Source organism: Ochotona curzoniae, unplaced genomic scaffold (genome assembly GCF_017591425.1).
Source record: "Ochotona curzoniae isolate NIBS_2020 unplaced genomic scaffold, NIBS_Ocur_1.0 scaffold_3208, whole genome shotgun sequence".
Lineage (NCBI taxonomy): Eukaryota > Metazoa > Chordata > Mammalia > Lagomorpha > Ochotonidae > Ochotona > Ochotona curzoniae.
Window position 1 is genome coordinate 1,718,388 of NW_024467106.1, and position 20,505 is coordinate 1,738,892.

General features: G+C 63.6%; 1 protein-coding gene across 4 annotated transcripts in view; it reads left to right on the plus strand.

The window, feature by feature from the left end:
- The window catches only part of VAV2 (vav guanine nucleotide exchange factor 2), a 90,958-nt gene that overhangs the window by 16,968 nt on the left and 53,485 nt on the right, over window positions 1–20,505 (plus strand). For all 4 annotated transcript variants that reach the window (XM_040963360.1, XM_040963358.1, XM_040963359.1 and 1 more), the window contains exon 2: window positions 5,799–5,915. In XM_040963360.1, coding sequence (XP_040819294.1) covers window positions 5,799–5,915 — 117 coding nt within the window. The remainder of the gene's footprint in view (window positions 1–5,798; window positions 5,916–20,505) is intronic.

The following is a 20,505-nucleotide window of genomic DNA, read 5'->3' on the forward strand; positions in this document are numbered from 1 at the left end:
CTTCCATCTGCATGTCTGATTATTTCTCCCTCCCTGTCTCTCCATCCACCCATCCAACCTATCCATCCATCCATCCACTCCCCATCCACCCACCCATCCAACCCACCCATCCAACCCATCCATCCATCCATCCATCCATCCATCCACCACCTATCCACCCATCCATCCATCCATCCATCCACCCCCCATCCACCCACCCATCCACCCATCCATCCATCTACCCACCCATCTACCACCCATCCACCCCCCCATCCACCCACCCATCCACCCATCCATCCATCCATCCACCCCCCATCCACCCACCCATCCAACCCATCCATCCATCCACCCATCCAACCCATCCATCCATCCATCTACCACCTATACATTCACCCATCCATCCATCTACCCACCCATCTACCACCCATCCACCCCCCCATCCACCACCTATCCACCCATCCATCCACCCACCCATCTACGCATCTGTCTATAAATTATCCTCCCTTCCTTCCTTCTTCCCCTCTCCCTACCTGCCTCCCATCTGTCCATCCTCCATGTGTACCATGTTTTGCCAGTTGCTTTGCAGACACTCTCCCACGGCCTGCTGAGTGCCTAGAGCACAGGGATTGGGGACACTGCCTGTGGCTGCTGCGGTCAGTCACCACAGACTGCCCTGTGACAGGAATCGGTCCCCGTGTGGGTGAGGAGGCCAGAGGCCCAAGTCCAGGGCTGGGGAGACAGGCAGCCCATGCAGGGCTGGGGAGGCGAGAAGCCTGTGCAGGGCTGGGGAGACAGGCGGCCCGTGCAGGATTGGTATTTGCTGACTACCAGGTGGCAGGGATTGGGGGGTGTCCCTGTGTCCAGGCTGGGCAGTGGGTTGGGTCAGCTATCCCGGCTCCTTGCTCTGGGCCTCATAGGGCCTATGGGTGCTGGGGGGAGGGAGGTAGGCTGCTGGATGGGGTTTGTGCCCTATGGGAATCTGCTGGGGACTGCCGTGGGTGTGGCTGAACTGCGTCTAATTGGGATATTGGGGGTGACCTTGAGGACATCCCTGGGAGCCTGCGCCTCTGCCCTGGCTTCCCCATGTGCCAGCTCCCACCCTCCTGGCAGTTGGCCTGGGACGAGTCTGAGGCTTTGTGTGGGCGTGGCAGGCTCCTGCCTCCTGTGTCAGCCGTGTTTCCAGCAAGGCTGTGCCCGCCTCTGGTGGGAGTGTGGAGGTACGCATGTTTTTGCCCTCGCTCGTGAAGCTCCCCGGTGCTACAATTACAGCTTTCCTTCCGTGTTTTCTGCTCAGCAGGAAGGGGTAATAGCCATCCTGCTTCAGCCTGGGGCGCTCAGCGGCTGCGCTTGCCCGCGCTCCCACCGGGCAGTGGGTGAACGCTGCCTGGGGCAGTGGACGGTGGGATGTCCCCCGCGCAGGATGGAAGGGGCGCTGGGAGGAGGGCGAGAGAAGCCAGTGGGGGCTCGGGGCTGCCCTGCCAGAAGAGGGGGAGAAGATGAGGCTGCAGAGAGCGGGCGATTGCTCAGTCGGCTGAGGGCAGCAGGCGTGGTCCACAGTCCGGCTGCCAGACCGCAGCAGGGAGAGGAGGGCCGGGGACCTAGCGAGCACTGGGGGAGGCTGTCTTCGAGTCCTGCCTGTCTGCAGTCCCAGCCACGGGGGAGTGGGATCGGAAATCACCCCCGCCTCCGCGTGTCTGTGGCTTGTCAGGGAACACGGCTGTGCAGATGCCAGACACAAGTACTTGCTGGCTTTGACCCTGACCATGAAGTCTTGGTACCTCTGGCTCCCTGTTTGCTTCTCCCCTGCCCCTGCTGGGTGAACCTGCTGCCAGGTAGTCCCTATGCAGATATTGGGAGGAGGGTACCAGTGCCCCGGCCCAGGTCATGTCTGCAGGCTTGGCATATGGCCAGTGCCTGGACAGTGTGGGCTGACTGCAGATGCAGAGTTGAGAACCAAGTCCTCCCCCCCCCAGGCTGCTCACCTTCAGAGGGCGCTGTCCTGGGACAGCCCTGGTCAGTGGCTGTTCCTGGTAGGGTTGTGTCCTAGAGTCAACTTGCAGCTTGCACAGCCTGGCCAGTGCCCCTGGTCTTCCTGGCTACCTGTGTGCAATGCTCCCTGTGGTCCAGGGTCTGTGACACAGAGCGACCCTGGCTGTGGGCAGCGGGCCCTGGGGGCTCCATTCTCACTGGGTCTGACTGTACGTACCGCGAGCCTGAGGTCCCTGGCAGAGAGCTCGTGGGAGTGGGCTCCAGGAGAAGCAGAGGGGCCTGGTCTAGGGGTGTGGAGGACTTGGCGCTGCAGAACCCTGGCCCCCGTCTTTTCTAGGAGGCCTGGGGGGTTCACTGCCTGCGCAGTCTGGGGGTGCGTCTTGGCTCTGGTAACATTTGTCAAGTCCACCTCTGCTTCCAGACCACTGGCCGATCCCTTCTCTCTAGGGTGGCTCCTCCCCAGCTCTCAGTACTGTCTGGGTGTGGTAGCCTGTGTGCTGTGGTCTGCAGGGGAGCGGAGAGGCCCTCTCTCTTGCTGAGGTGAAGTCAGAGGGAGGGATGGTGGTTCAGGCTTCCCCCAACGGCCTTCCCAGAGGATGCGACCACCTCCCACCCTCCGTCCCACCGCCCCACCAGTGGTTCTGGGGCTGCCACAGGATGCTCTCCTTGCTGCCTGGGTGCGTGGACGGACCCCACCTATAGAAGAGGCATTGGAGAGAATTGACCGCAGCAGAGGCTGCGTGGGGCCAGTGTGATGTATTTTTGTTTTTATTTTAAAATTGATTTGTTTTACTTGAAAGACTTACAGGGAAAGAGAGAGAGAGAGAGAGAGAGAGAGAGAGAGAGAGAGATCTTCCGTCTGCTGCATTCACTCCCCAAATGGCCACAACAGCCAGAGCTGGGCCAGTCTGGAGCCAGGAGCCAGGAGCTTCTTCTGGTCTCCCAGGCAGGTGCAGGGTCTCAAGGCCTTGGACCGTCCTCTGCTGCTTTCCCAGCTGCACAGGCAGGAAGCTGGAGCGGAAGTGGGGCAGTGCAGAGTGGAGGTGCACCCATATGGGACGCTGGTGGAGGATCAGCCTGCGGTCTGTTGCAGTTTTGCTTTTGAAAGAGCGCTGGCTGACTGGCTGGCTGGCTGGTTCTCATCCACTTGGTCATTCTCCCAATGCCTGCCACAGCCACGCAAGGCCTGGAATGCCATGCAGGTCTCCTGGGACAGTGGCATCCGAGTGTTGCCGCCTCTGCTGGTGCTGGGAGCAGAGCTGGGATTCGAACCCAGGCACTTGGCTGTGGGCATCCTTAGCCATGGTGCCAGACGTCTGTCCCCAGCTGCTGCTCAGTCTGCTGTGGACCATGTCCATGCTGTCCACGGTGTCGGGGACCCAGAGGGAACAGGTGGTCAGGTGGGCATCCCTGCCACAGGATCCGTGTGGTCCCTTTGGCAGGCCGCATCTATGAGACAGTAATGAGGCCGTTTAAAAGGGCTTTAGGAAGACTGCTGCAGAAATGAGACAAGAAATTAATTCATTTCCTGTTCTTTATTGATCAAAGACTCCTCAGCTGCCAGCCGGCGCTTGCGATGGGGAGTCGGCGCTCCTCCTTCCGGGCACAGAGGCGGCATGGTGTCCGTTGCCACCATCGATCACTACCAGGCGGTCTGGGTGGCACCTGTTGATGTCCAGGCAAGCTCGGCGTGCCCAGGTGCCCTGGGGAGTCGGTATCTGGGTCTGGGGGCTGGTGTGGCAGCGTAACATGGTGGCACTGGTTTGAATACCTGCTGCTCTGCTTCCCACCCTGCTCCCTGTGGCCAGGGGAAGCAGCCAAGGACGGCCCAGGTGCCTGGGGCCCTGTACCTACGTGGGAAGCCCCATGAAGCTCCAGTTCTTGGGGCAGTTTGGGGAGGTTCTGCCCCTCTGTCTGCCCTTCGTCCCTCCAGCCCCAGCTCCATTCTCACAGGTTGTGGTGGTACCGGGGTGGCAGGCGTTGGGGGCGGGGGGGCTGTGTGGCTCGAGCTGGACTGCTTCGAGTGAAGGGGTTTGGTTACACAGTCCCAGGGGGATAGTGCAGGGGTCCCCAGATAGGGGACCCCAGATAGGGCAGACACGGCCTGGTCTGGTTCTGCCTTCCAGTTTGGGTCCAGGCCCTCCACTCTGCCTTTGGTCCTGGGGGACCTGCAGCCCGGGAATGGTGGGCCGGGCTCAGGACAGCCTCACGGGGGAGGGGGGTGCTCTGGGAGCTCTCTTTGTCTCCCCTGAAGTCTGCACTGGCTTGGGTCTGTGGGAGTGCCTGGGGCGGGGCGGCACCCCCGGAGGAAGCCTGGGTCTGGCTGTGGTTACTGGAAGGGCCTGTGTAATTAGCTCTAAAACGGGAGGCCAAGTGGTATTAAAATAAGTGCCCGGGGCGGGCACAGCGGGCGGGGGCAGGGTGGGCTGGAGGGGTCCCTGGGTGCCCGGGCCGGGGTGCCGGCTTGGTGGCTTCTGGCAGTGGAGGCTTGGGGTCTCCCAGGCCAGGGCCCCCCTGAGTGCAGGGTCTGGGGGTGGTCTCCCTGCCCCTGCTGAGGCTGCTGGCCATGCCCTGTGGCCCTCGGGGCCCTGGCCTGCAGTGCACCTCCCCTGTCTGGGGATCGTGTGTGAACTGCCCTCTCCCCTTTGTACCGTGACAACATACACAGGATATGAAAGTTGCCGTTTCTGCTCTGTTGAGTGCCATCGTTGTGGCACGTTGCACCCTGAGACCCCTCCATCTCCTTGGACTGAACCTCTGTCCCTCTGAAATGCTGTCTCCTCACGCCTCTGTCACCCCTGGCACCCCCGATTCCGCTCCCTGCTGATGCCTGGGTTAAGTGTGGGGCACGGCCCAGGGCTGGGGCTGCAGCCACTCGGTGTGGGAGGGCCGGAGGAAGCTCCTGGGTCCTGGCTCCGGGGGGTGAGCCAGCGAGTGGGAGGGTCTCCTCCTCTCAGTAATTCCATGACCTTCAAATACATAAAACTGTAGAAAAAGATGTATTTTGGATCTTCCTGTAGCATGTAAATGACAAGCCCACTGTTGCAGTTTGACTAGCCACCTTTCCGTGGCCGAGTGAGCGCACATGTCTAGTGGGAGAGCCACAGCCCTCGTTCTAGAAGGTTCTTTAGGATACCGTCTGAGGGTAGTGAGAGGCAGGGAAAGTGGAATCATGGTTGGCCCTGAGTCAGGAAAGTGGGGACGTGGCGGGGGAGCAGCGTCCACCATTGCGCACCGACGGCCCCGCTGGGAGCGGTGGCCGTGGCCGAGGGAGCCCCAAAGGGCTGTGGGGGTGAGGGACGGGCAGGGCTGTGTCAAAGCATTGGGTCTCCCACTCCCCAGCACCATCCTTAGCCTGAGGGGAAGTCTTCAGGGTCCCTGAGCCGTGGGCTGTGGGGTGTGTGGCTGTTGTTGGCCAATACTGACGCTGCCCGCTCTCCATCCTTGGCCTGGAGGTTGGGGGCGGTCCTCGGGGGTCTTGGCCTGGAGGTGGGGGCGGTCCTCGGGGGTCTTGGCCTGGAGGTTGGGGGCGGTCCTCGGGGGTCTTGGCCTGGAGGTTGGGGGCGGTCCTCGGGGGTCTTGGCCTGGAGGTTGGGGGCGGTCCTCGGGGGTCTTGGCCTGGAGGTTGGGGGCGGTCCTTGGGGGTCTTGGCCTGGAGGTGGGGGCGGTCCTCGGGGGTCACCCTTGCTGCCCGGTAGTGACGCTGCTGGCTCTCCATCCTTGGCCTGGAGGTGGGGGCGGTCCTGGGGGTCTTGGCCTGGAGGTTGGGGGGCGGTCCTCGGGGGTCACCCTTGCTGCCCGGTACTGACGCTGCCCGCTCTTGCCTGCAGTTCCTGTGCCTGAAGAACATTCGCACCTTTCTCAAAGTGTGCCACGACAGGTTCGGGCTGAGGAACAGCGAGCTCTTCGACCCCTTCGACCTCTTCGATGTCCGCGACTTCGGAAAGGTGAGCAGGGCGTCCCCCGTTCGGGCGGGGGCAGAGCCTGGCAGGCACTGTGCCAGGGAGGGGGCAGGTGGGCAGCTTGACTTGACGCGGAGCTGAGCCAGGGTGGGCGGGGAGGTGGTGGTAGGGTTCTGCATCTTTGGGGGTGGCACACAAAGCCGGGGGGCCACAGCCAGGGGGGATATGTGTGTGGAGGGGCAGCAGAGACCCGTCCCTCTCTGCCAAGAGCCTGCCAGCAGAGGGGCAGCCGTGCGGGCTGTGCTGGCACCTGCTCCCAGGGTGGCTGAGGGCGTGTTGCGGCGCTGTCTGCCACACCGTGACACGCCAAGTTCTTCTGACCTGTGCGGGGTTGGATCAGGAGGGGCTGACCGCCCAGAGGTGGCCCTCGGAGGGGCACCTTCCTGTGGCCTGATCATATGCCATCCCACCCAGCGCCCGCCGTGTGCCTGGGTGTCCTGCGCAGCGGCTTGGTTGGCTCCAGGGGTACTGCACAGGGTCTCTTGTGGCCGTGTACTTGCTCTCAGCGGGGCGCTCTGCAGGGTTGGATGGGACCGCAGGGCCCCAAGGGCGTGCCGGCCGTGCCGGCCGTGCTGGTGGCCGTGAAGAGGAGCCTGCAGGGCCCGGCCTTTCTTCAGCCTGCTTCCTGCCGTTGGCTCGCTCCGTGGCTGCGCAATGCCCTTCCCGGAGCTTTGCCCTCTCGCTGCCTTCCATGGTATTTTTCCAAAGGGTTAAGTTAAGGATCAGGAGTTTCAGCTCCCGTCAGGGTCCAACTTCCTGTGCTGCCCGAGCGAGCGTGTGTGCCAAGGGCTGAGGAGAGCGAGTATGGCTCACCAGGCCGCCCTTCCCTGAGGGCACTGGGGGGGCTCTCTCTGTGTCTCCTTCCTGGGTGGTCTGTCGGTGGCACAGCCTACGCCCCCCCCAGAGGGCAGCAGGCTCAGGATGGCCGGCCCAGGCTGTCCCTGCTGGGGCTGTCTGCCAGGGCGTAGGGGATGGCTGGAGCGTGGGAGGGAGGGCTCTGGCACAGCTCCCTGCCCAGGCCCTGCCCCCGGGGGCTGCGGGTGAGAACGGCTGGGATGGCCAGGCCCCGTACTTCACCATGGCTCCCACACCCTCCCTGCTCCCTGGGACCTCACGGCCCCGTGGTGCGGAACAGGACGTGGAGGCTCGTGGAGGACGGGCACCCTGGGAGTTCTCAGTCCCCACCCCTGCCTGTCTCTCCTGGCTTCCCCTGGCCCTGCTAGGCCCCAGGCACCGCTGGGCAGCACCTTCAGACCAGGTGGCTGTCCTTGAGCCTTATACTTTGAAAAAGATTAATTTTTATTTGAAAGGCAGAGTTACAGAGAACTAAGTCTCTTGTCCCCTGGTTCACTGCCCACATGGCCACAGCAGCTGGACCTGACAGCGTAGACTGTCCTTCTGGTTCACTCCCTGAATGGTGGCGGTGCCAGGGGTTGGGCCGGGAGCTGCATGCGGGTCTCACATGAATGTGTGGCCCGGCACTCAGGTCCCCCTCTGGCACCCTAACTGGGAGCTGGGAACCATTGCTCCGATGGCAGCTCGCCTTGCTGCACCCAGTGAAGGTCACCGTCCTTCGAGCGAGGACAGGCTGCCCGCCACCCAGGGGCCCTGCCACAAGTGGCCCTTGGGGCCAGCAGGCAGTAGTGACAGGGGAGCCATTTTTGCTGTCATTTCCTTGGTGGGATGACTTGGCAAAGTTAGGGGGCGCTAGGAGGAATTCCCAAGACCTCCAGGCTCGAGGTGGTCTCTGTGTCCCTTCTGGAGCCTGCCCCCCGGAAGGTTCTCTGGGTGGGAGTCCTGGGCCGCCTTTCTCTGTGCTCGGGTTCAGGCTCAGCCCGGTTCAGCAAGGCTGGCCCTGTGGGCTGTGGGGTGCTGTGCACCCTGGCCGGTCCTGTCCGCTTCGGCCCGGCCTCGGCTTGTTCTGGGGTTCATTGCTTGCGGCCGCCTCTGCGTCCCGAGGCAAGACGGGCTGTGTGTGAGCGCAGGGCTCCTGACCGGGGGGAAGGGCTGGATTGCCTTGGCAGGAGGCTCCACGTCCGCTCCAGGGCCCATCCCGAATTCTCTCTTGGGGTGGAGCTGTGTGGTCTGGGCACCCCAGCAGGGGAAGGCAGGAGACCCAGAAGGGAGCTGTGGGGCTGTGCCTCCTGCTCCTTGTTTGTGAAAATCTTGTGCCCAGGCTCAGTGCGGTGGCCTAGCAGCTAAAGTCCTCGTATTGCATGTTCCGGGATCCCATATGGACGCCAGTTCTAATCCTGGCAGCTCCACTTTCCATCCAGCTCCCTGCCTGTGGCCTGGGAAAGCAGTTGAGAACGGCCCAAAGTCTTGGGATCCTGCACCCATGTGGGAGACCTGGAAGAAGTTCCTGGCTCCTGGCTTCGAATCAGCGCAGTACTGGCTGTTGTGGTTGCTTGGGGAGTGAATCATCGGACGGAAGATCTTCCTCTCTGTCTTTCCTCTCTGTGTATTTGCAAGAAAAATTCAAACAAACAAAAAAAGAAAACTTCGTGCCCAGCTGGGGAACTTCGGGCTGCAGCCTGGCTGCCAGTGCGGTGTGGGGGAGTGCTGGGTCTCGCCTGCCAGTTCCATTCAGCGGCCTCCCTGGGCACCCAGAGCTGAGCCCTGCCCACCCTGTGCCCAGGCCCTGCCCAGGCTGAGGCATAGCGATCTGTCCTGCTCAGGTTCCATGGCAGCGGCAGAGCTGGGGTTATTTTGGGGTCTGCCCCGACCTGAGCCGTGGCCACGGGGGCATCTGCCCCGACCTGAGCCGTGGCCATGGGGGCATCTGCCCTGACCTGAGCTGTGGCCTGAGTCCGAGGAGGAAGGCTCAGTGCCGGGGCAGGCAGGCAGGCAGGCAGGCGGGTGCCCAGAGCTGCGACCGTGGGGCCGCGCCCAGCTGTGCCTCTGAGGGCTGTCCCCAGGTCTGCAGCCAGGGCACTGGCCCAGCGTGAGATGCTTCCTGTGATAGAATGAGCAGGACAGAAGCTGTCGCTTCGAGACCGGGACTGTGGCTCAGCAACTTAAGCTGCCATCTGCAGTGCCAGCACCTCCTGAGGGCAGTGGGTCGAATCCCGGCTGTTCCGCTTGTGATCCAGCTCCCTGCTAAGACACCTGGGAAGGCAGCAGAGTGGGGCCCAAGTGGATTCATCTCCCTGTCCCCACGCGGGAGGCCTGGACGGAGCTCCTGGCTTCGGACAGGCCTGGACCCGCCATTGCGACTGTTTGGGAAGTGAACCGGTGAATGAAAGATCTCTCTCGGTAGGACTCTGCCTTTCAGATTAGTTTACTGGGAAGACAGTCCCAGATGGGAGAGTCAGAGACGGATGTTCCACCTGCTGGTTCGTTCCCCAGAGTGGCCGCAGCCGGTCCAGCGCTGGCCCTGCTGGAGCTGGGAGCTTCTTCCAGGTCTCCTGCATGGCCCCTTGGACCGTCCTCGTGCGCTGTCTCCCAGGTGCCTTAGCAGGGAGCTGGGTCGCAAGTGGAGCAGCCAGGGCTGGAGCCAACATCCATGTGGAACTCTGGGCCCTAGCCTCTATCGTTCCTTTTTTGATGTGGTAAGCAGTAGCCTGCATCGTGGTTTCAATGTCCTGCTGGTTGGGCTCCATTGGACACTGGCACGCAGGTACTGGGTGACTTAGTTGAACATCCCCTCTGCGTCGGGCCCCAGCGCCCCCCACTTGTAGAGCTCAGGGTATGGAAGCTTGCAGCCCCTTATGGTGGGCTGGATCCCACGGTCCGTGCACAGGGCCAGTGCTGCCCCTCTCACCACGTGGACCTCGGCTTGGTCACTGGGGGCCAGGCCCCCGGGGGTGGCTGTGGTGTCGGGTGAGGTTGGGCCGCCTGGGCAGGTGTTGAATGGCAGAATCTCATTTGAGCTCTCCTCCTGAACTCGCGGGGGGTCCTTGTGCAGCGAGACAGGTTCTGCCGGCCAGCATGCCCAGACCATCCCGCTCCTGCGTGGCCTCGCGCTTGCCTGCGTTGTCGGTTGCCGGTGTGTATTGTGTGTGTGCGTGTCTGTGTGTGTGCGGTGTGTATGGTGTGTATGGTGTCTGTGTGTGTGCAGTGTGTGTGTGCGGTGTGTGTGTGTGCGTGTCTGTGTGCGGTGTGTATGGTGTCTGTGTGTGTGCGGTGTGTGTGTGGTGTGTATGGTGTGTGTGCATGTCTGTGTGTGTGCGGTGTGTATGGTGTGTGTGCATGTGCAGTGTGTGTGTGCGGTGTGTGTGTGTGCGTGTCTGTGTGCGGTGTGTATGGTGTCTGTGTGTGCAGTGTGTATGCGGTGTGTATGGTGTGTGTGCGTGTCTGTGTGTGCGGTGTGTGTGGTGTGCGTGTGCCCTCACAAGTGTCTCTGTGTTGATGTAGCTGCCTCCCTCTGGCGCGCCGGCTGCGTCTCCCTCTTGTTTCCCAGCGGGCACTTCCCTCGCGATGCGTGCTGTGGAGTGTCTGCGTGGGCTCCTTGGCCTGGCTGAGCTGACTGGAACTGCTGGGGGGATCCTGACTCAGTCTGCACGATGCACTGAGGCCTCGGTCGCCGTGTGGCGGCTCTGCCTGCCCCCAGGCTCTCCCCTCTGTGGCCAGGCCAGCTGGGTGCCCACCTCACTGTGCCCAGGCGGGCCCGGCTCTCTCCACAGCACCCTCCCCGGTGCTGCCCTGGCCAGGCCCTCGGTCCCCAGTGTGCGTCGTGGCTGCCGGGCCCTGAGTCCTGTAGCTGCATGCCTGATACAGGCCTCCTGGGAAGGCTGTTCCGTGTCGCAGTCCCAGAGTGGCCGAGAGGGGCAGTGCTTGGGGGATCGGAGGGAGGGCTGTGGGGTGATGCCGGGCACACGGTCATCTGTCAGGAGCAGGATGTGTGTGCCTTGCGTCCAGGTGGGAACACGTGTGATCTCTCCCGAGAAAGCCACCAAGCACCCATCTCGGGGCGCCGCCCTGACCCCCTAGTCCCAGGCAGACCCTCCCCAAGGCCTCTCTTTGGCGGCCTTCCCGCCCTTAGCCCATCGGTCATCAGCACTCATTTGCCATTCCCAGACATGAGACTTTGGGGGCCTAAGCTTTTAATACCTGGGCCTGTTGGGACCCCCAGGACCATGGCAAGCCCCTTCCAGGGTGTGAGGCCCAGACCAGGGTCAGGTCACAGCTGTGGCAGAGCCGAGCAGAGCCTGCCTCCAGCCCAGCCAGGAGCAGGTGAGGCACCCCAGCCCTGGCCCCTCCTGCCCGTCTGATGTGCTGTGGTGTGCCGTGGCGAGGGACCCCAGCAGGGTGTGCCTTGTCCTGAAGCCCCATGTGGGGGGCACACAGGTCAGCAGATGGGTCAGCAGCCAGCGGCCCTCCCGCCAGTCCCCGTGGTCACTTCCTGTGTTCCCTGAGGCCTCAGGCATCCTTGTGGCCCTGTCACTGGGTCGCCCAAGAGGGGCTGACCTTGGGGGACCGTCCTGGGTGACGCAGTCTCATGGAGTGGGGAAGTCGATTCCTGAAAGAGGCCTGCCTTGCGTAGGAGTGCAGGCCGGTCGCCTGGAGGAATGTGCTGGCCCCTCGGCTTGTACCATGCGGGCGCCGGAGCCTGTCCCTGTGCAGTCCCCAGGCATGTGCGGGCTTCCCTGGGGTGGGCTGTGTGTCCTTGGTTTCTCCTTGGCCAGGGCCCGAGCGCGGTGTGGCCTGGAGCAGCCGGGATGTGGCGCTCAGTGGTCTGTGTGGCCACTTGCCTGCTCAGCAGCCGTCCATGGCGCCCCTGCCGCTCGCGGGCAGGTGCGGGGGAGTGTCCTGCAGGGACCGACCGGAGCCCTCTTCTCACAGCCCACACAGACTTGCCAGCAGGTTTTTAATTAGAGACGCATTAGTCAGAGTTCCCGGTCCTTGCTGGGTCGTCGAGCCCCACCCGGGGCCACGGAGGCTGCCTGGTGCACTAAGCCCCGAGTTAAGAGTCAGACTTGTGGGGACTTGGGGGCCTGGAACCGCCCCTGGGAAGCTGTCCTGGGCTGCCCAAGCACACTGCAGCAGGCATGGTGCCTGGGGTGGCTGGGGAGGGGGCACTCTGCCATTCTGTGGTTGTCCCTGATCTTGTAGCTGCAGGGACTGGACATTGTGGCTGCTGAGGGCTGGTGGAAGAGCCTGGGCTGGGGCGTCCGGGCTGGGAGGGGGAAGGGGGAGATGGGGAGATGAGGCTGGGCCCCGCCTCTGGTCGCTGCTGCAGCTGGACCAAGGGCTGTTGAGACCAGGGCCCGCAGGAGGGAGCCCTCAGTGTTCTCGCTCAGGACTGGCGCCCGTTGGCAGGTGCTGACAGCCTGTGGCAGGGTTGGGGTAGGGGCAGGACGTCGGTCCGTCTCCTGCCACCCCAGGGATGCCCAGGCTGGGCTGTTTGTTGGTTTCCAGAGGCCGGCCGCGCCCTCCTGCCCCAGGCCATGTGCAGCTTCCGTCTTGCATTCCTCTGTGACTGGGGCCTGAAATATTTTAGCTGGTGGCAAAAATGGCTGAGCGCCCTGGCCCCCGCCCAAGACACAGGAATGTGCTGGAAAGATCCCATGTGCTGGAGCTCTGGCTTGCTGAACGGAAGCCCCCAATGGGCAGGGAGACTGGGCAGCTGCTGCTGCCCCAAGCCGGGGTCCGGGGAGGCCCTCCATCGCGGAGCAAGGGGTGGACATGGCATTGGGCAGGCCCTTGTCCCCCCGGGCCGTCTTCACTGGGTTGCTGTGAAAACATGGATGAAGGGGTGCCCCCTACCAGCTCCTAGAAGGTTCTAGAACAGCATATGGTCATAGCTTTACCCTTTAGCAGGCAATCCAGAGGCCCCGGGTGCAGCCTCCTCCATCCCCTGCTGCTTTCTCGGATCTCCCGGGTTGTATGCTTGGGGGAGAGGCACCGATGGGTGTCTGATGGAGCCATGCCAGTCCTTCGGCCACCCTGCTCCCTGCTCTGCGCTTCAGTGCCCCCTCGGCTGTCGGGGGCTGCAGAGCGAGCCGCAGGGGCACTGGGCGAGCTGGGCCTCGGGACGGGGACTCCATGAGACCGATGGTACCGTGGCGGTTCGTGTCTGAGCGGCGTCCTGAGAGTGAATGTTCTCTGGGTGAGCACCGGGGAGGAGGGGTGCACCTTTTGGCCACAAGAGAGAAGGCAGCGTGAGTGCTCGGCTTTGGTGGGCTCCCGGCTCTCAGGGGTCTGCGGACAGCCTTGGCGCACCCTCCTGCCCTGCAGAGTCGCTCTTGTGCACACGGCCGACCCCGTGGCTGCGACCGCCTGCCACTTGCTGCCCACGAGCTGTCCATAGCCCGTCCGGCTGGACTCAGGGCTGCCGAGACTGGGGCTGGCCCGGTCAGTGGTCAGGGCTCCCAGGCCTGGGTGGGGCCGTGTCTGCCTGGGTGCGGTCATTGAACCCGTGCAGGTGTGTCCCTGTCGGGGAAGGGGCTGCACCAGAGTGGAGTGGCCAGTTGGAGCCAGGACCCTGCCCCCAGCCTGGCACCTGGTGCCTGGCACTTTAAGGTGCCCTCAGCTGGGGTGGTGCTGGGGATTTCACCGCTGTGGCCGGGCTGCACAGCTCCCCCACCCACCTTGCGTGGAGACCCCTGCTCTCCTGGGGCTTGGTGTGCTGTGGGCTGGAGCAGCGCCCGCCTTTGTTCGCCTGCCCCCCTCCCCTCCCCCCCCGTGGGCCTGGGTTTTGTCCCACGTGAATCACGGTCGCCGTGCAGTGCTGTCTGCTCCTTCTCTTATCTGTGCGGGCCCAGCCCTGGCGGGTCGCCGGGGAAACCCAGCTGGGGAGGGGGGCTGTGTCAGCACCCCCCATGCTGCCTGCACCTGCTTCCTGCCAGCTGTGAGAAGTGCTTGCGTCAGCGTGGGCCTGTGCTGAGGGGCTGGGGACCCCTCGAAGGGAGCTTAGGAAGGGGGGTGACCCCTCCCCAGCTCCTTGGTCGGGGCGCCTGTGGGAGCCCAGAGCGGGTTGGGCCTCTCACCGGTGTCCAGTGGACGGGCTAGCCTGGCCCCTGGGTTCCTGCAGTGGCTTCTGGCTGTGGACCCGCTCCTTCCCCGCACTGGATGTCCGCAGCCCTGCTGGCCCGCACAGCCCCGGGCCTCCTCGGCCCTTGGTTAGGGGAGGACAGGGAAGGGAAACGCAGGGTCCCAGAGATTCTCGCCGGGCGGGTCTGGGAGTGTTACGGGGTGCGAGCGAGAACACACCAGATATGGCTAAGGTTTATTAAGGAGTCTTTATTAACCAGGCTTGGTGACAATAGAGCATGCTAGAAATAGCAAATCACAAGTCCATATGGCAAGCCAACCACTCATAACCCCAAAGGAAAAATGGTCATTGTCCTCAAGTCCATCTGTTAAGCCGAAGACCTGTCCCAGCTTCCCCAACAATAAGTTATCCTAAGAGACGTGCAACGGATAACCTGGACACACTTCCCAAGCTGCAGTCACCTTTCCCTGGCTTCTCTGCCCACATTCCATCCCTGTCGGGCCTCCCCTCTCCTGGATCTCCCGACAGCACACAAACCAGAAGTAATATTACTATATCCATTGTCCCAACTAAGCAGGACGCAGGGACCGGGCTCAGGGGATTACCTGTCCTGAGTCAGCCAAGAGTTGGGGTGCCAGAGTAACGGAAGCACCTGACCAGAAAGAGCGATCCCCCGCCCCCTGCTTCACAGGCCTTTTAAAGGGGCTTGTGAGGGGCGTGGTTACACAACAATGCAGTGCCTTCCTGCTCAGATGATACCACAGGTGGACAGGAGTGGCTGAGGATGGAATTAACATTCCATTGCTGTCTGGCCCCACCTTCAGGACAGAGGGTGGGGGACACAGCCGCATTCGATCTGCCCACTGTCAGTGGGTGCTGGCTATCACTGGCTGCACCCCGTAACAGGAGGGCCCCCGGGGTTGTCACCTGTGGCACTGCGGGTGAGCTTGCGGGACCCCTTGGCTGCAGGGGTCTGTCCCCACTGGTGACACAGCCTATAGATACCCAGGCCATGGAAGATTCCAGAAAACCTCATCTCTCGGCGCTGGGGGCAGGGGAAGCCTTTTCTGGGGTGTCCTGCCATCTCTGCCGGGGCCAGCTGCGTGCTGTGTGTGTAGGGAGGACAGGCCCGGCTGCCTGCCTGCCCCCACCTGGGCTGTGTCCTGAGTGTACTGTCTGGTTTCCAGTGAGGACAGTGTGGCTGTCCCCTGGGGGGATGTCCTTCAGTACCCTGCCAGGAAACGTACAGAGCTGGCACCTGCTCCTGGCAGGCACTCCAGCTTCTGTGTCCTGTTATCCAGGAGGGGCCCTGCTCCTGGTGGGCTGCCAGGATGCCCCGGAATCCCAGCCTGCTGTGTCCCTCCCCACCCCTCAGCTTCATGCGTAGTGGCTCCATTTTGGGACCCGTGTCTCCCAGGGCCCTCCCATGGGTGCTGTGAGCCCAGCCCCATGTGTGGCTCCCAGTGACTGGGGGACTGGCTGAGTGCGTGTGGCATCTCCAGGATTCCGGAATCCACGCATGTTTTTATCTTCAGGCTGAGCATACTGCCTTTTGACGTGGGCGACGGTGGGGAGTCTTTTCCCCTGCAGAGGTTTGTCTCAGCCCCAGGTGGGCCCACAGACCTCCCAGGAGGTGTGGGGCATTCCTGGCCTGCGGGGGGCGGTGCCGGCAGGGGCTCCCGGGCTCCCTGAGACACCCACCCTGCCCTGATTGCCCACAGAGGGTCTTGTCGTGTCCCGGTAGGGTTGCTACTGTCCCGAGTCCGTGGAGAGATGAAAATTCAGAGAGATGACAAATGTGAGCTTGGGGGAAGCCGGAAGCTGCTGCGGGGAGCAGGAGGGGGCCTGGAGCTGGGCCGGCGGTCTCTCCCTGTGCCCCTGCCGGCCAGGACTGGCCGTTCACCCGGTACGTGCTGCAGGGGCCCTGATCCTGTCCCTCGAGGGCTGGAACTTCCCAGCAGCTGCTCACCCTTCCCTAACCCTGCCTCAGGGCCCTGGTCTGATCAGGTACTCCCTTCCTCTGCTCTGCTCTCCTCCGAACCCCAAGTGGCCGCAGGGCTCCAGTTGTCCTCTGCATTCAGCCACGGGAGGGAAGCCAAGGGAGGTGCCTGTGTCCACAGCTCTGTTCACTGTCCTCGCAGTGTGCGTGGCGCGGGCCGCCCTGAGGGTGCTGGTGTGGCCACTGAGGCTGCAGGCAGGGTCAGGGCCTGGAGGGGGTTCAGCCGGGAGCGTGGGTCAGGCGGGGGCGTGGGTCAGGCGGGGGCGTGGGTCAGGAGGGGCGTGGGTCAGGCGGGGGCGTGGGTCTGGCGGAGGGTTGTAAACGCGGCCTTGTGGGGAGGTCTTGTTGTGCCGTATGTCAAGCTCCTGCCAAGGGCCTCTGCACCCCGCATTTGAGTGCTTGTTGGAGTCCTGGCTCCCCCATTTCTGGTCCAGCTCCCTGTTGATGTGTCCTGGGGGGTAGCAGGTGCTTGGGCCTCACTGCCCAATGTGGCGTGCGGCTCTTTTGCCCTGAAGGTGTCGCAGGTGGGCACTGTCCGTGGTTACTGACCTGCACCAAGCCAGGGGCTGGGCTTGAACACCCGGGGGCAGGAACCCTTGTCTGGTTTGCTCCGTGGTAGCCTCCAGCCTTGTTGGTGGAGGTGTCATGATGGTGGCGCCACCCATAGGTGGCCCTCAGTGGCCGCTACACATCACAAGGTTGACGGGGTGGGGGTGGGCCGGCCGGCTGCAGGGGGCTCTGTGGTGTGGCTGACGGGGTGGCAGGGCTGGCTGTCGGGGGGCCCTATGGCGTGGCTGTCGGGGTGGGGGTGGGGTGGGCTGATGCCTGGGGCTCCTGCTGTCCCCCTTCTCCTCCCTCCCAGGGACGTATGGCTCTGCCGTCTGCAGTCTTCACAGGCATCGCCCGCTGGCTGTCCTTTCCGTGTCTCTGTCCTCCACCTGTCTCAGGACGTGCGAGGCTTGGCAGGTCCCTGGAGGCTGGTGGCTGAGCCGAGCAAGGAGAGGGGTTGATTAATGAGCCTGGCGGTGGGACCAGCAAGTCCCGACTCTGTAAACCAGGGCTGGGCCTGCCAGGCCTCTCCCCTCCCGACGTCAGCCCCAGGGGCTCCGAGCTTGGACTAGAGGCTGGGTGTGCTGACCCAGGGTGCTGTTGGGCCTTGGGGGGCGCCTGGCAAGGCCCACGTGGGCCTCAGCCACATGCAGAGAGCAGGTGCGCGGCCCAGGTGAGCAGTGATGGGGTGTCGCCACAGAGCACCTCCCTGGTTCTCTACACGGGGTCTGGGTCCCGGCCCAGGTGGGCACACAGGGTTGGTAAGGGTGTGCCTGGTGGGGTTGGGCCGGGCTGTTTTCCCTTTACTCTTGGAAATGTGCCCAGGCCTCAGTTGTGGGCGCAAGACACTCGGGTCTCAGTCCACTTTTTTTTTTTTTTTTTAAGAAAAAAGATTTATTTATTTGGAAGGCGGAATTACAGAGAGGGATCATTGAGAAGAGGGAGCGAGCTCGCCCTTCGCTGGTTCACTCCCTAATGGCAGCGACGGCCAGGACTGGGCCAGGCTGAAGCCAGGAGCCAGGAGCACCATGACATGGCCCCATTTCTCCCTGGTTATGAGAGGGGCAACCCAGGCTTGTCCCTGTCCCTTGAAGCTCTCAAAGTGTCTGGAAAAAGGCGCTGATGTTGGGTTCTCTGAGGACAGCGCTGCGTGTGGCCAAGAGGCCAGCACGGGGGGCCGGGGCTCCACTCGTGTGTGGGGGTCCGATGGCAGGAAGCAGCAGACCCCGTTGTGTCAGAGGAGTCCAGAGCGGGCGGCTGGGAGGGATGATCCAGTCGCGCATTGGGCTCAGTTGTCATTGTCGTAACATTGCCCTTTCCATTCCTGGCCTGTGAGATGCATCCTGCAGACTGCCCCTCCGGCTCGCATGGTCCAGACCGCCTCCCTGGGGCTGGAGCCTGGGGAAGGACCAGAGGGTGCCACACGTAGATGTCACCGGAGTCTGGCAGGGGTGGCCCAGGTACACCCCATCTTTCCCCAGAGGTGCTCTGGTGGAACAAAACCACTCCTGCCAGGAGGTGCAAGTGGCGCTGGCATGTCATGGGGCACTCAACTCAGCATGTGGCTTCTAAGGGCTGATGGGTGCCTGGGGAACAAGGCAGCTCTGCCTGGAGCTGCTCAGAACTGCCCAGAAGCGGGGCGGGCAGGGGGAGAGAGCAGAGTGCCAGTGCAGCGCAGGTGGTTGCTGGGGTGGGGGAGCTGGCCTGGAGGGCAGCAGCTGGGGAGGGAGGCGGCCACGCTGTGTTGGCTTTGAGCTCTGAAAGCTGCATCTGACAGGCAGAGAGAGAGAGAGACAGAGAGAGGAATTGATTGATCTGCTTCCTAAAGGTCCACCCCCAGGCTGAAGCCGGGAACCAACATTCCATCTGGGTCGGCCGCATGGGGCACCGGGGACCTAGGACTCAGCCTTCACTTGCTGTCTCCCAGGGTGCATTAGCAGGGAGCTGGGGGGGAAGTGCAGTAGCTGGGGCAGAACCAGCACGGCCCTGTGAGCTTCTGGCGTCCCAAGCAGAGCCTGTCGTGCCACCCTGCAGCTGCTCAGAGAGCTGTTCTCCAGCCCTGAGCCGTGTCTCACCGGCTTCCTGTCTGCATGGACTTCCCCATGCCGGTCAGCTCGGGATGCCTGGATTGAGCACTGCAGACCAGAGGCTGCCCCACTGTGCTTTGTCCTTGCATGGTCCTGGCTGCTGCAGATTGCTGCCTGGTGTGTCCCGGGGACAGCTGCCGCAGGCCCTCCTTGCCTTCCTGGTGAGGTTTGGTCAACACACCTGTTTATTTTGGAAATGTGGGGGGCCAGGGTGCAGGAACGAAAGCCGACACCATCAGAGCCACCCCAGGCATGCCCCACAGAGCCACCCCAGGCATGCCCCACGCACTTGCAAGCACATTCAAGTCACCTGCCTCAGCTCACTCTTAGGCTGCCTCCTGGACGCCACAAGGACCTGACTGTCAGCCCCGCCCAACCCTGCAGGTGCTGGGGCCAGGGTCAGACGTCAGTGGAGCCCACAGAGGAGACAGGGTGCCCGGGGCCAGGACAGGCTGAGCCCACAGGAGATGGGGCAACCGGGGCAGGGCAGGCTGAACCCACGGAGGAGCCGGGGCACCCGGGGCAGGGCAGGCTGAGCCCACGGAGGAGCCGGGGCACCTGGGGCCGGGGCAGGCTGAGCCCACGGAGGAGCCGGGGCACCTGGGGCCGGGGCAGGCTGAGCCCACGGAGGAGCCAGGGCGCTTGGGGCTGGGGCAGGCTGAGCCCACGGAGGAGCCGGGGCACCTGGGGCCGGGGCAGGCTGAGCCCACGGAGGAGCCGGGGTGCCCGGGCCGGGGCAGGCTGAGCCCACGGAGGAGCCGGGGCACCTGGGGCCGGGGCAGGCTGAGCCCACGGAGGAGCCGGGGTGCCCGGGGCCGGGGCAGGCTGAGCCCACGGAGGAGCCGGGGTGCCCGGGCCGGGGCAGGCTGAGCCCACGGAGGAGCCGGGGTGCCCGGGCCGGGGCAGGCTGAGCGCAGAGCAGAGGCAGGGAGGGAGGGAGAAGGAACAAGTGAAACAGGATGAAAATGGTGGCTGTTAGAAAGTGCATCTAAGGGGTGCTGGGTGACTCCACGTGGAACGTGATGAGGTGATGAGCAAGAGGTGCTGGGGAGCTCCCAGAGCCGTGTAGGGTGATGGAGACCTGCCAGTTAACGGTAGGATGGCAGGCTGAGCCCACAGCTCCTCCTCTAAACACGGCCGGGCAGGCTGGTCAGGGGTCAGGGGTCAGGGGTCAGGGTTGGCTGCTCAGGTTGGGGAGCTGGGATCCCCAGTAACTTAGGTGCTAGCGCTGTGTCACCCCTCCGGGACCTTGGACAGTCACCTCCCCTGCTGGGCCACTTGGTGGGGGTCCCAGGTGCTCTGGGGTCTGAGGAGGTGAGATGAGCGTGCAGGCTTGCGGGCTGGGCCTGTGGAGCCCAGTGTCGCCTTGGCTGCTGGGGTCTGGGCAGGTCTTTGTTGGGGCTCTAGGGGAGGGTGAGTGACAAGCGTGATGTATGCGTGTGGGGGAGCATGTGTGGGGAGCGTGTGTGTGGGGAGCGTGTGTGTGGGGGAGTGTGTGTGTGGGGGAGCGTGTGTGTGGGAGCATGCGTGTGGGGGAGCATGTGTGGGGGAGCGTGTGTGTGGGAGCGTGTGTGTGGGGGAGCGTGTGTGTGGGGGAGCGTGTGTGTGTGGGAGCGTGTGTGGGGGAGCGTGTGTGTGGGGGAGCGTGTGTGGGGAGCGTGTGTGTGGGGGAGCGTGTGTGTGTGGGGGAGCGTGTGTGGGGGGGAGCGTGTGTGTGGGGGAGCGTGTGTGTGTGGGGGAGCGTGTGTGGGGGAGCGTGTGTGGGGGGGAGCGTGTGTGTGGGGGGGAGCGTGTGTGTGGGGAGCGTGTGTGTGGGGGGGAGTGTGTGTGGGGGGGAGCGTGTGTGTGGGGGAGTGTGTGTGTGGGGGAGCGTGTGTGGGGGAGCGTGTGTGGGGAGCGTGTGTGTGGGGAGCATGTGTGGGGGAGCGTGTGTGTGGGGGAGCGTGTGTGGGGAGCGTGTGTGTGGGGAGCGTGTGTGTGGGGGAGCGTGTGTGTGGGGGAGCG